Source organism: Cynocephalus volans, chromosome 15 (genome assembly GCF_027409185.1).
Source record: "Cynocephalus volans isolate mCynVol1 chromosome 15, mCynVol1.pri, whole genome shotgun sequence".
In the NCBI taxonomy this organism is placed as follows: domain Eukaryota; kingdom Metazoa; phylum Chordata; class Mammalia; order Dermoptera; family Cynocephalidae; genus Cynocephalus; species Cynocephalus volans.
The window spans coordinates 41,100,462-41,116,083 of NC_084474.1; the positions used below are offsets into that span (position 1 = coordinate 41,100,462).

At 35.4% G+C, this 15,622-nt stretch overlaps 1 protein-coding gene across 1 annotated transcript; it reads left to right on the forward strand.

The window, feature by feature from the left end:
* The first annotated feature begins 303 nt into the window (after positions 1-303).
* Positions 304-14,992, forward strand: LOC134363664 (solute carrier family 7 member 13-like). The gene is made up of 4 exons (XM_063079254.1): positions 304-988; positions 2,477-2,608; positions 11,786-12,147; positions 14,699-14,992. Exons 1-4 carry the CDS (start codon positions 304-306, stop codon positions 14,990-14,992), a joined length of 1,473 nt encoding a protein of 490 aa, XP_062935324.1.
* The last annotated feature ends 630 nt before the right edge of the window (positions 14,993-15,622 follow it).

The window sequence follows — 15,622 nt, forward strand, 5'->3', positions numbered from 1 at the left end:
CATTTTTGCCTCATTCTCAATTAGCTGTGTATGACTTGCTTAATTGTGCATACCTTTTTAAATACTTAACATGTAAGACATTTTAACTCTATTATTAAGATTTCAGTCACTAATTCAATTAACTCACAAGTTAAATTTTTTTTTCTGCTAGGTACAGTAACAAAATATATTTGAGTAAGAGAGAAAAAGGAAAGCAAGGCAGTTAACTACAAGAAGATTGCATGAAAGCTTTCAGAAGCAGAGCAAACAGTGAAAACTGGAAATTGATGTTAATTTTTAAGATTAAGTTTCAAGTTTAAGAAAATGAAGAAGGGGGGAAATATTCAGCTTCAACGAGTCATAGGATACTTCCATGGAACAATGTTTTTATTCAGTATCATCATAGGTGCAGGTATATTTATGGCTCCTAAAGGGGTGTTAAAATACTCCTCACTAAATGTGGGGGTCTCTCTAAGTATTTGGGCTGCTTGTGCCCTGGTGGCTATGATTGCAGCTCTCAGTTATGCAGAAATGGGGACCACCTTCCCCAGAAGTGGCGCACAGTATTATTTCCTCAAAAGATCTCTCGGACCCCTTATTGCTTTCTTCTACCTCTGGATCGGCCTGTTTAGTACCCCAGCAGGACTTGCTGCACGTGGCTTGTTACTAGCAGGATATATTGCACAGCCTTTCTATCCTGGATGTTCTGTTCCTGAGATGCCAAAGAAATGTTTAGCATTGGCCATTTTGTGGTGCTTAGGAATTCTGAATGCTCGGGGAGTGAAAGAGGTGGCTTGGTTTCAGACTGTCAGTACAGTAGTGAAAATGACAGTTCTCTGCTTTGTATCTGTTACTGGAATCGTGCTGTTGGTGAGAGGAAGAAAAGAGAACTTAGCCAGGTTTGAGAAAGCTTTCGATGCCGAAGTGCCAGATGCCTTGCAGATTGCAGAAGCCTTCCTCCAAGGATTATATGCGTACTCAGGCTGGGGAATCCTTGTTCAAATAGCAGGTAAAATTAGTTTTTTTAATTATAAAATCCACCACTAGACTATAAACACACAATGATCAAGCACATTAATTGTAAGAAAGAAACACTATTGTATATTATTTTGACATGCTGTGTTTCTCTTTTACTTAATAGAAGGGTGGAAATGCAATAAGCTCTCTACAAGTGTGGCCTTCCAACTGTGGAGGGAGGAATATTTTTCAGGTTGTTTCAATTAAAAAAAGTTCACATAAAACTAGAGGAGCTTAAAAACTCCATGGCAGTTGCATTTTTTTCATCAGACAAATATTTTAACAGCCTGTTTTCTAACTATAATAGACCCTAAATAGAGAAAAAGAATTAAATACAGAAAATATATAAATGAAAATAAAGATTACCTGTAGCTAGTCATCTAATATGTACACACATGTGGGGATCACACTGCATGTATAAACTTATAACTTCTTATTTTACTTAAAGTACAAGGGAACTCCAAAAAGTTCATGGAAAGATCCGTACTATCTTTTAATTTTATTCATCCACAGACTTTTTGAAGTACCCTCGTACATAGTGAGAATTTACAAATGTTATTCAATATAAATGGTTTTTAATGAAAACACAGCAATTGACTATTATTTAACCATCTTCTCATTGTTGGTTCCTGGAGTCATTTCTAGTTTTTCTCTTTTAAATTTTATACATATCGCTAAAATCATCATCATTCTATAATAACCTTGGTTGCATCTCTCATTGCTTTATTAGAAAATAATCTTGAAGTAAAATTATTAGATAAAAGATATAAATATTTAGAAATATCTTGAGAAATATTATGAATTACCTTCCAGAAAGGCTCTACAAATAATACGTTTTAGGGTGAATCTAAATTACTACCCTTGGCAATTTTTCATTCTTTGGCCACTTACATTTGTGGATATAAAATCTCAGTGTTATATCTCACTTTTTTTCCAATTACTAAGGAGGGAAAAGAGTTTTGCAAATGTTCATGACCATTTTTATCTCTTCTTTGTAGGATTTTCCCAGCTTGTTATTTGCTTTTTAATTTTTGCTTTTTAAAATTTTTAATCCAAGGAGTTAAAAGAGCAGGAGAACTTTACCAAATGTCCTAGAATATTGTGACCAGATTAACTCAGCTATTCTAACCCTTCATTAACACATAGTTACAATTCTACCATATTGGCCATAAGGTGTGGGAAGGTTAGTTCAAGTTATGGTCTAGAGTTCAAGGTTTCTGAGCTGTTCTCTTCTCATATAAGAGGCTCCTGTGGAGTATCTCAGGGATACAGCACTGAGACTCCAGAATTTAACACAATTCTGATACTGCTAGAATCAATAATTCACCAGAGACATGGTAAACATTCAACAAAAATGATCAAATGAGCTCTTGCTTACAGACTCATTTCTTGTTCTTCTTGTACGTTATAGTGAGTCCACTTTCAAAGAATGAGTGGCTTATTTATTTTTTTATTATGTTTTATTTTTTATTTTTTGCAGGGGAGCTGAAAAACCCTAGTGAAAATATTCCCAAATGTGTGATTACTGCACTTACCCTTGTGGCACTGATCTACTTATTGGTCAACATTTCCTACCTAGCAGTCTTGACTCCAAAGGAAATCATGTTCTCAGGTATGGCTACATAGAACCAGAGAGAAGATACTCTTTTTCTTTTTCTCTTGCATAAAGGGAGTCTCTAAAACAGTGGGTCTTTTTGCATACCTTAAGAGAATTATGCTAAATTGGTTCATGTCTGTGTTATTTACTTATTTAAAAGCAAAGGTTTAAAAGGTCTAAGCAATCTTTAATTTTGAATATATACTAAAGGGTAAGGTCCAGCAGCAGTAATATGAAAAGCACCAAGAACTGGAAAATAAGAACCAGAATGCAATGGACTAAATAGGATGAAATAAAAATATGAGAAGATTTATCAAAATCCCTTGGGACATACTCCTTAAAGACATCATGGGTGCTCTGGGTTAACATCTGCCACCAAGAAATGTAACTGATATGCTTTGTCTGCAGGCACATCCCCCAAATCTATAGAGAATGGAGAGTTTGAGTATTTAACTTTGCCTATCACTGAATTATAAATTACTGCAATATGTATTACTGCAATATATATCTATATGTGTATAACTGCAGTTTACCATAAATTTTTCAAATTTGCAGAACTTGTTTTAATCACTACCTTATAAAGAAACTGAATTTTTTGCCCTAAAAATGGGACAATTAAAAAAGTTTCAATTGAACTTATCTAAACAAATATATTAAGAAAATGTAATTTTTTACACTTTGCATTTCCAGTTTTCACAAGGTCCTAAAGGTAAAGGAGAATCAGTAATAAGGTTTTATTAAAAAGAAAAAGAATATGAAAGAAAATAAGGTCTATACTACATCCAAGCTTGATGCTTCTGTTATTGCAACTCTAAAATTAAATGATAATATTTTATTATTTGCTCACCTCACACATCAGTAATGATAATCAAATGAGAAAATATATATGAAGGTACGCTTGAAATCGAAAAGCACAGATACATTCTGCTATGGAAAGAGCATAGCTTGATGAAAATAGCCCATATATTTAGAATTGCACAATCCAATTAGAAAATTGCCTTTCAGATATAGCGGTTGTGTGTATTTGATAAAAATTCAATGACTTTTTTTATTGGTTATGAATAGTCATGAGATACAAAGCTGATTGTCACCCATCGTGCCCAAGATGTGAAGGCCAGATCCATACTGGCAGCATGCCCATTACTACAAATTGTGATTGTACGCCGTGTCCCCCACCCAGTTATCCCCAACCTCCCTTCACCTTCCCCTTCCCCCACTCCACTTTGTCAATGACTTTTTATTTCAATTTTTGTGTCAGTAAAATAGAGAGAAAATAGTACCCTTCATATTGTGTAGGATTATTAAATAAGTTAGAATAAGAAAAAAACATTTTACAGAATTTACAAAATCAAGTTGTGAGAGTGATAGTTGTTGAAATACAAAGAACAAAAATACTATTTAGTGATTTTAAACATCTAAAGAGGTGTGACATTTTCCACTGAAATTAGCCCTTTGTTGATAGAAAATAAAACCTCCTTCACTTCTCAGAGTTCATAGAGCAAAAAATCAGCAAGTAGTTATCTTCATTAAAGTTTTAGAAAAAACATAATTTCATATTAGTAGGCTCAGTTTGCAGCACAGGGCAAAGCCTCACAGCACTGTCTGTCGGCTCACTGTGTTAAATTCAGTAGGAAACACATAGGTAAGACTCTCATCTTTGCTAGCCTGAGTTTGTGATCCAAATTGGAGCCAATCGACAAAGCAGCTAGTTTTTAATAAGAATGCCCTTGAAATAAGAGTGTCAGAGAGGGGCTAGGTAAACTCTTCACACATCCCTGGCTGACTGGGGAACTGCATACATTCAGGAAGAAAGGAAAAAAAAAAAAGCCAAGACTCATTAAAAGTGCCTGAAATTTGAATAGGTTTTTCAAAACACACACACACACAGATTGATTGTGAAAAAACATAAGAGGTTTCAGCATACCCTCTGCCCAAATTATTGGCTGAGTGCTAAGCTAGGCAGCCACAGTAGCAATCCCTAGGAATCCAACCTTAAATATCAAGGTTAAGTATTAGGATCTGAGCAGATAGATACATCAGAATCTTCCCATCATGTGGGAGATAGGATTTTTCAGTTACAAAAAAAAACAAAAATAAAAACAAAACACCTTGGGAATATAAAAAAATAATAGCTGGGAAATTATAAAAATTGAAGAAATTATTAATAAATCCAGGAAACTCAATGAATCCATGAAAAACACAAAGAGAAGCAAACATAGACTTATCAAGGCCGAACTGTGAGAGTCGAAGCAAAGATAAAGAGAAAACAGCAAGAGAAATACTACTCATTATGTACAAGGAAACTATACTACAATTAACAATTAACTTCTTATATATTTTAAAAAGAAGAAAAAAGAAACAAACAAATGATGGAGGCCAGATCCAGTGGAATGGCAATGTGCTAAAAGGAAAAAACTGTCAACCAAGAATTTGATATAAAGTGAAGCCAGCCTTCAGAAATGAAGGCAAAATAAAGGTATTACCAGATAAACAAAAACAGAGATAATTTATTGCTAGCAGAACTGCCCTATAAAAAATACTAAAGGAAATTCTTCACGCTGAAAAAAAACTAACTAGAATCAACAGGAAAGAAGACAGACCACCAGAAATAATAAATATGAGGGTAAACATAAAAAACCTTGTATGTGTATATACACATTTCTCTTTCTGCTTTTAATTTTTAAAAAATACCAAAGATTATTTAAGGCAATAGTTCTAAAACTCAGGTGCAGACTTCAAAAAACACTTGTATATAGATAGAATATATATGCCAATAATAGCACAGAGGAAAGAGGAGGAAATGGGCTATATTGGAACCAAGTTGCTATATTTTTACTGGAATTAAGAAAAAATTAACTTGAAATTGATTTTCATTAATTTAAAGGTGTATGTTGTGATTACCAGACAAACCGTAAAGAAAATAACTCAAAAAAATATATAAAAAATCAATAGAGAAATTAAAATTGTCTATTAAAAATATAAGTTTAACACAAGGGAATGCAGTAAAGGAAGAGCAGAGGAACAGAAGAGACATAAGACATAGAAAATAAATAGCAATATGGCAGATATAAATACAATAATATCAATACTTATATTAAATGGGAATTTACTAAACACTTCAATAATAAGGCAGAGATTGTCAAACTGGATAATCAATCCAACTATATGCTGTCTAAATGAAACACACTTTATACTCAAAACCACAGCTAGGTTGAAAGTAAAAGGATGGAAAAAAATATACATGTAAACAACTGTAAGAGAGCTAGAATACTAATATTAATAAGAGACAAATAACTTTAAGATGAAAAAATTACTAGAGACAAACAAATACATTTCATAATGATAAAAGGATCAGTACATATAACATATAACATTTATACAGCAATTATAAATGCATACACACCCAACTACAGAGCCCCAAGATACATGAAGGCAAACTTACATAACTAAAAGTAGAAATGAACAATTCAACAATTATAATTACAGATGTCAGTACAACACTCAATATTAGATAGATAGACAACTATCTATCTAGATAGACAGAAAATTAGTGAGGATATAAACGATCTGAACAGCACTATCAATCAAATTGATCTAATTGACATTTACAGAATACTTCAAACAGAAACAGAGCACACATTTTTTTCAAGCACAAAATACAACATTCTTTAGAATAGATGATATGCTAGGATATAAAACAAGTCTCAAATAATTAGAAAAGATTAAAATCATATAAAGTATGTTCTTCATAATGGAATTAGATTGGAAATCAACAACAGAATGGAATTTGAGAAATTCCACATTTGTAAATTAAACAACATACTTTGAATAACCCATGGATCAAAGAAGAAATCACAAGATTCTCAAGAACTGTAAAGTGTCTGAGATTTAACCCTAATTGTAAACTCACAAGTTTGCCTGGCACTGTTTCATGGATCCTGGCAGAAGGCACCCAATATCAGGGATAGAGACAAAGACAAATAATTTTTTTTTATTCTAGCAATAGCAGTAGCTAGGCTGTCATTTTAATGCTGGTTTCCCAAACCTCAACTCCCACAGGACCATGCAAAGAAGGCCAGGTGATACTTGCACGTGACAGTAGAGGAACCACAATCTTAAGGAACCCACATCTTTTATAATGGCAAGTAATTCTTCCTGACCTTTGCCCTGAAGAAAGACATTATCTTAACCGAATTACTCAAACTTGCCCTTTGCTCCAGATGGAAACACTATATCTATTTTGCATGGCTGTTCACTGTACAACATCCTTGAAAATATAGGCTAGGACAAAGTCAGTCATTGTCTCTGCTCAGTAGATGTGCAGAAATGCAAAAAATCTAGGGACAATTTCCTCCCTGTAATATCCACCATTCATTTCTACCCCTGGCTTCTGGTGAATTTTCCTGTGAGTAAGCCACTTCATCGGCCACTCTGATAAATCTGACTCACAGAGGCTATACCAAATATATTCATTTTGTCTCACACAGCATTTAATTAAGGCTACTATTAACAAGATTCCAAGAGGCAGGATGAGGCAGTATTTGACCTCAAACATGCCACACACACACACACGCACACACACCAACCAAATGAAAAAAAAAAAAAAAGTCCTGTAAACTATTAGGATCTACTTTAGAAAACCAGACAGCTTTCTTCTTAAGTGTCTAAATTAACCTTTCTTTTTAACCTGAGACATTAATTCAGGTACAACAGGGTGTATTAGTAATTGCACAGACTCTGCCTTGGCCTGCAAGAAGGAAGTCGAGGGTGATTCTATCATCCATAATAACCCTAGCCAGTAATGCCTTCCAGGAATGAAGTAATGTCATTGATCACTTTACCTAAATTTAGGAATAAATTTCATACCATGTTTTCTAATTAGATGACTCCCATTGTAGGAGAAACTGCTCATAGACAGCTATCCCTCTGGGAAGCTCCCCTAAGAAAGCAAAATAGTTTATTTTAGAGGCATAACTACAATCACCTGAGGGATTACGTGATCTGCTGGTGATGTCTACTGAAATACTTGAAGGTGTCTTATGACCATCCCTAAGGTAAAGTCATTGTGTTTTTAGAAAGGACGCAAGTTAATTATGGTTATGGATCCCCAAAGGTAGAGAATTTATGACTGCTTGCTACAGATATAGCAATTCAACCTGTTGATTTGGCCCCCACTCACAGATGCTAATCTGTGAGTCAGCCAATACAAAAGACCAAATAGAATGTCCAAGTGAGGCACTTACTGTCTGCAATACACAAAGGGTACTGGGCCTGCTCTCAGGTAGTAGGAGATGAAAGGGACAGTAGCTTTTTTGTGCCTACCACAGGGACTGAGTGTTGTGAATCCACCCTCACATTCCCAAGAAACTTTACTTGGCAAGCAGTATGCTAAATTTTGTTGGGGTCCAACAGTCTGTTAATGGAGGTTTGATGATACCACTTCAGGTCTTTTGAGACTGAGGCTTCTGTCTTATCAACCAACATGACATCATCTGTACAGTATACTTTGGATATTAGAGGGCAGAGGCACCCTTGCAAAATCTTGACCTCCAACTGCTGGCAAATAGCAGGGGACTTTAGGAATCCCCTGGCAAATACTGCAAAAGTATATGAGGCCTTGGCACATGAATGTGAATTAGTCTGGGTCTCAGATGTCAGTGGGTTAGAAAAGAGGTCTTGGCAATGTCCAAGACAGTATACCAAGTGACATCAATCTATACAGTGGTTGCAGTTACAGCTGCAATGTCTGGAACAGCGGGGCTATTCCAGAACCACAACTCCAGCTGGCAATAATTCACTGTAAATCTTCCCTGTAGCTTTTATCACTGGCCACGTAATAACAGTTGTACTGAGATACTTGCATCTTTAACTATTCCCTCTGCCTCTAAGTCCTGAATCAAGTCTGTGATTATCATTCTCCTCCTGAGAACTATACTGTTTTTGTTGAACTACACAAGGGGGGAGAAGGAGGTGGATTTGGGAAGAACTTAATGTCCCACTAGCACTTCTCTACCTGCATCTCTACCTGAACAGGAGAATCCCTCTGGACTTTTTGAACACTCATAGCACAAGTACATAAAACAACAATACCGATAATACATTAAGCAGTAGAAGCCACAAGACAGATAGATAGATAAATAGGTAGACAGACAGACAGACAGATAGATGGAAATAGATAGATAAATATAGTCTATTAAGTTGGCCCAATGGGCTGTATCTGCAATGGAACTTCTTTGAGTAGAGGTCTTCCCTTCTCCAGTGTGAATTCCAGCCCACTGAAACGTTATCAGCTGAACCTAGCCCTCCACACCACAAAGCTGGGTTTGTCAATTGTTATAGGTCTTGTATGCCTATATCCAACAACCTTCCACATATATCCAACAAATTCCACAGAATTCCCCAATATGCTTCAGTGAGTATAGCCTTCAGGACAGGTAGACCTCAGTCACACCACAATCATCTTTCTCCTCAAAGTGCCTGAATTTGGGGGGGAAGGTCATGGAGAGAGAGTGGCTTTGTGCCAAGATTTGAGACACTTTTTTATATATATTATTACAAGCAACTCAGCAGTGCACTCTGCTCAACCAAAAGAACCTCCAAGTTTTATAACCCACCCAAAGCTCCATATCCCCCTTGCTGATGCCACTAATTCTGCCTTTGGAGAATCTGACTCTATTGTTACAGCCACATGGCCTTTCAGATAGGACTGTGGGGCTTCTTACCCCATTGGCATGATAACATGCCTTCCTCCTCTCACTTAGAGGAGAGTAACTAACAATCAGTGCAGCATTTAGGAAGCATGTTTCAATTCTATGGCCCACCATTCAACACCTAAACATCCATTAACGGATAAGACAGTGAGGGACCCTTACCCTTCCTCACCCGTCTGCTACTTGGGTGAAAGCATTCAACTTCAAGATCTCAGGAATTATTTTAATATACCCTAATCCAGTCTTCAAAGCCCTCATACTTTCTCTTCCAGAAAGCCTGGTTTTGTTATAACCCCATTCCAGTCATCAAAATTGTCACAAACTGGAAAGTACCTGAGATACATTTTACCATGCTTGCAACCTAACAAGTTAGCCTGCCACAGTTTTGTAGATATTGACGAGACACAATACTCCTGGCTCAGACACAAAGGACAGGTAGTAGTCATAACAAAGCAGAAGCCAGAGTGTCATCATTTTTGTGCCAGGTCCCTGAGTCCCAATTCCCATAAGTGACACAAAGAGGCTTAGAAATTTCTACATGTGCAGTGTGTTGCATTATAGGAGAGAAACTGCAAGCTTAGGGAACCTGAAACTTTTTATAATGTTCAGTAAGCCTGCCAAATTTAGCTGCAAATAAAACAAAATGAGATATTTTATTATCCTGTACAGTAAGTAAACCTGACTTTTGCTCCAGAGGGAGACACTATCTCTGTATTCCAAGACTTTTCTCTACACAAAAATCATTGAAATGCTAGTCTGGAACAAAGGAAGTCAATGCCTCAGCTCTCAAGATTTGCAGAGACATGAGAAACCCATGCAGACTTGCCTTTCCGCAAAGGCAAATTTTATTTTATCTTAGACTCTTTTTTTAAAAAATTATTTATTATTATTATTTTTATTTTACATTCTAAGATGTTGTTGCAGAGCAGTTAGTGGGGAGAGGGATGGGGAGGGGACAGGGTGGGAGGAGTGGGAAAGAGGTGGGCTGTGATCAAGGCCTATGGCATGCCCCTCATCTGACAGGGGAGACGGGCGAGGGGGCAGGGGGGGCTTCCAGCTGTGGCTCGGTTGTTGCTGCGCTGGATGCTGATGTAATGGGGTTGGGAGCACAGCAGGGGCCCTCGGTCCCCCACCACTCTGGCTCAGGAGCCTGGGGCATTTCCAGCCGTGGCTCAGTGGTTTTCACTGGGCTAAAAAAAATTTTTAAATGTTTTTAACTGAATGCAAATGCAAACACCATATCAAAACAGATACAATTCAGCTAAAGCAATGCTTAGCAGGAAATTTATTGATTTGAATGTTAATTTTTAAAAGGAAGAACATCCAAAATTGATCATCTAAGATTCTACCTTAAAAAGATAGAAAAAGAATAAAAATGAAAATTCAAGATATATGGAAGGAAGGAAATAACAGAGATCAGGGCAAAAGCAATGAGAGAGAAATCAAAAAAGCAATAGAGAAAATCCATGAAAACAAAAGTTTGTTCTCTGAAAAGATAAAATATATATGCACACACACATATATAGATATGTACATACATTATCTATATATACATATATCTATATATATGTTTTTAATATATATTTTAACTTTTAGCTAGCCCAAACAGGAAAAAAAGACAACACACAAATTACCAAAGTTGAGATTGAAATAGGGACATCAAAATGATCCTACAAGTATTAAAGGTTTATAATAGAATATGCTGAACAACTTTATGCCAACAAATCAGAAAACTTATATGAAATGGACAAATTCTTAGAAAAATGCAAATTCACAAAACTTCCTCAAGGAGAAATAGATTTATATAAAGAAAACAAATTGACTTAGTAATTTAAAATTTTCCCACAAATTCAATCCAGGGTCCCCAATGCTTTTACTGATGAATTGTGTCAAACACGTAAGAAAGAAATGACATGCTCCTACACAAACTCAGAAAGTAGAAAAGGAAGGAACACTTCCCATCATATTTTATGGGACCAGCATTACACTGATACAAAAGCCAGAATGATTCTTTTCACAAAGAAAGAAAATTGCATATAAATATTCCTCATAAACACCAATGCAACAAACCTTAAAAACATTATTAAGCTGAGTCCAGCAACATATAAAAAAGATTATATGACACAAACAGGTGAGATTTATCCCATGAATTAAGGTTGCTTTAACATCAAAAATCAATTAATGTTTTGCACTATACGAATACATTAAGGACAAAAATCACATTATAATCGTATGAGATTCATAAAAAACATCCGACAAAATCCAACATTCATTCATGATATAAACAAAAAACTATCAAAAAGAAGCAGAAATAGAAGTGAACTTTCCCATTTTGAGAAAGGACAGCTACAAAAAGCCTACTGATATCAGCCCTTCCTCTTCTCTAGAACTGTAGTACTTATCCTTCTGAACAATCTATACAGCATAAATTTTACGTCCATTATATAATTAGTGGCTTTTCTAATTTTTTTTTCTTTTACAGATGCTGTTGCTGTCACCTGGATAGACAGAGTAATTCCTTCCATGCAATGGGCCATTTCCATTGGTGTTGCTTCCTCAATATTTAGCTCCCTCAATTGTACTCTACTTTCAGCATCAAGGGTATTGTATGTTGCAAGCCAGGAAGGTCAGCTACCTTTGATCTTCTCGACACTTAATAGTCACTCCTGTCCAGCTGTAGCTGTGATTTATACACTCATCTTTGCCTCTTTTGTAATTATTCCTTCAGACTTAATCCTTTTAATAAACTATGTGGGATTCACAAACTGGATTCAACTTGGGCTAATGATGATGGGTTTACTTAAACTGAGATTCCAGGAGCCCAACCTACCCAGACCTTATAAGGTAAATCAAACTTCACCCTCCCCAGCCCACCAAAAAAATATCTTTCATCTTTCTAAAGGCCATTTTGTACTTTTAATATTCTTTTCTCATATCTATATGTGATATATTTTCGGACCATTGTGAGCCCCTTTTAGAAATATTTGATCTAGATTATAAATTTTCTGTTTATTGGTCTATAAGCTTCTTAGAACATTTCCAATTTGAAATTGCAAGAGAGAATGTGCCAGCCTGGTCTTTGTTTAAAAAAAGGCAGAGGATCCTTAGGATCTCTTTATATTATAGCAAATACCACTAGTGAAATTAGAGTCACAAAGAGATCATATGTAGGTGTATTATGTTTGCACTAGATCTCCATGGAAGAGATCAACCAAGTCCAGGATAAAAAATTATTTGAGTGCTGTCTTAAAGGCATTACCTCAGATCACCTCCTAGAGGACCTGGGTTTGCCTAGTATTTCTCAAGCTTCTCAATTCAAATGTCTATCAATTCATAAGCCTCTGCCTTTAATGGTCAATATAGAAGAGCCACATTCTAGATATACATGACAGAGTGTAATCTCAAATGCATTTATCTTTCAAAAGTTTACCTCAGAGGGCTGGCTGATTAGCTCAGTTGGTTAGAGCGCAGTGTTTTAACACCAAGGTCAAGGGTTCAGATCCCTATACTGGCCAGACACCAAAAAAAAAAAAAAAAAAAATTACCTCTGAGGCAGAATATGTATGGAGAATTGCCTGAGAGATAAATGTTGTGTTGATTCCTTAAACTACTATAACACCTCTCTGTATTAATTACCTCTGAAATGCTTCATATAAGCCCATGGAAGTATTTTTTTCTTCTAACTATCGGCTATAGCCCATCCACCTGTACTGTGAATTTAACCAAAATATTGCATTTAACCAAACAACCTCCAGCAACTCATTCTGTACTCACTGCAAGGAGATTAAATGATATACTTTTATACTATGCAACAATCTCTCTATATGTAGACCCACTGAAGAAAATTTTTTCTAATATCTGCACCAGGAATATTTGTGTTTCTTGGCAGTTTTTTTTTTTTTTTTTTTACATATACTTGGACTTTTTTAAGATCATGCTTCACTTTTCATATAGGCTTCTAGAAAGCTTAAAGCTAAATTAGTGGTTAGTCACTAACTAACTTGTTAATAGGGCATATGGCAAGCATTCTAAAAAGTATATATAAAGCATATAGTATTTCTATGTCCATAACTTCTCTTTGAAATAAGGTAGATTACAAACAATTCTTGTTTTATCAATGAATCATATTCTAAAACCAATCAAGGGGTTCCTCTTATTATCTACCTTATAAGGCAAAAGGAAGTAGCTGAATATCCACAGGAATGCCTCGGCAGTACAGAAAGTTTCAGGGGGGTGTTAGAAGGTTAAAGAGAGAGGGAGGGAGGGGAGAGAAGAAGGGGAAGAGAGAGAGAGAGAGAGAGAGAGAAGGAGAGAGAGAGAGAAAGAGAAACATAGTTTATGGCTCAGATTTTCAAACTTGTGTAGAAAAGAATAATTTGGGGTGTCTTTTATAAGTGCAAATTACTGTATCTCAATTGGGATTCTAATTCTTAGGATGAGGATCAGAAACTCACATTTTAAAACGTCTTCCTGGTGTTTTTCATTACAAATTTCCATACACTGCACTTTGAGAAGCACTAGCTTATGATTTTCTATTACCTTCTTAGTGGAAAAGACTAAAGAAGAAAAATAGTTTTGCATCCAAGTCATTCAGTGATCCAATACATATATACTAAGCAATGGCTATGTGGAAGACACTAGTCTAAATACTCAAGAATATGTACATATATCAGCCATTAATCCAGCCATTAATAACTTCCAAGTCTAATAGGCAAGAGGAGAGTATTACACAAGACAGAGTAATACAAGCAAAATCAATAACATTTCATTATTGAGCATTTATTACTTGCAAGTACTATATATATTATGTATAATATTAAAGAATCCATATATATGTGTATATATAATTAAATCAACTAAAGCATATATAAATGTGTACTTATATTCTTTAATTGTCCAAACTACTTTGAAAGACAGGCCTTATTTTAAGGGAAAAGTGAGGATCAGAGAAAGTGAATCCAAACTCTATTATCATTCTGTGTACAAAAAGTGTCTTATACACAGAGAATAAAATAGGTTAAGTTACAGACAATAAAATATTGGAAAAATTTTATAGCTAAAAAGTGCTTTATTCTAATAGTATGGAATATTTCAGGAAGTCTTCATCTAAAAGATTTGAGTGAGCAGGTGGCATAGATTGATGAAAGTTTAGGGGTCCAGAAAAATGATGGAACGATTAAGTAAGTCTTCAGTGCTGCTTTTTCACACTCCTACAGATATGCTCAGAAGATTATTTTCTCTTATATCAAACTGAGAAACTTGTAAATAGTTTTTATCCTTTAAACAAACATTTCCAGTATTGAAGAAATGCTTGTAGATTTTTTTTAAATCTTATGCATTATTATTTGTTATAACTTACAAGTTCACTCTAATACTAATTTGTTTTTCTTCTCAGGTGCGTTTGCCATTTATATTTGGAACCATGGCCATGTCTTTGTTCTTAGTTTTGACACCTATGATCAAATCTCCTCAGATGCACTATTTCTATGTTCTTCTTTTTATTCTCAGTGGACTTTTGTTTTATCTGCCTTTTGTTCACCTTAATTTAGGTTCTACATATTTCAACAAGATAACTTGCTTTTTACAACTGCTATTGAATGTTTCACCTACTGATGACATTAATGAATGTATTTCAGCAGAAGAAACATTACAGAAAAATCCACCTGAAATTGCAGCCAAAAAAGTATAAATTATGCATATTTGGCAAGCGATTGATTTATTAAAAGCATCTTTCTTCTTCAACTAGTGTAATTTTCCTTATGTGTATGTTTACACTTGGAACATATGTAAAACACAAACACAAGAAATGTAATAACCAAAATATTTACATTTTAACTCTCCTTGTCATTGAAGCCCACCTTCCTAAGTGAAACATGCTGAATCAAATCCCCCAAGATTGGGGTAGATGTCTCTTTCTTGTGAGCTATAGCTTCTGAACTTATTACATCATAGTCCATACACTTTTTTCTTTTTTTGTCTTCACACAAAAAAGCAAATTTATTGGCTCAAATAAATGAAAGTTATGGAGTTGAATATCAGCTTGATCTAGTGGCTTGCCAGTCACCAAGACTCTGGCTTATTTCTGCCTTTCTGATTGAGTTGTCCACTTTGTCTTCAGCCTAAGGATGCCTCTCTCATGATCACAGATGGGTTTCAGGACATCTGGCCTCAATCCTGCACATGTTCCTGAAGCAGCCTCTGTTGCCACAAGTTGAGACATTGATTGCAGCTGAATACAAATCAGCTTCTCTGAACCCAACCAGAAACTAAAGGCTGTTTAAAAGGGATGAGGTGGGGATTGACCACAGGAAATCAGTTG

Excerpts from the sequence above, each read along its gene's own strand:
- LOC134363664 (XM_063079254.1), top strand. The coding sequence starts at position 304 with ATGAAGAAGGGGGGAAATATTCAGCTTCAACGAGTCATAGGATACTTC. Across the intron at positions 989-2,476 it reads AATCCTTGTTCAAATAGCAG|GGGAGCTGAAAAACCCTAGT; the intron begins GTAAAATTAGTT and ends TATTTTTTGCAG. Across the intron at positions 2,609-11,785 it reads AAAGGAAATCATGTTCTCAG|ATGCTGTTGCTGTCACCTGG; the intron begins GTATGGCTACAT and ends TTTCTTTTACAG.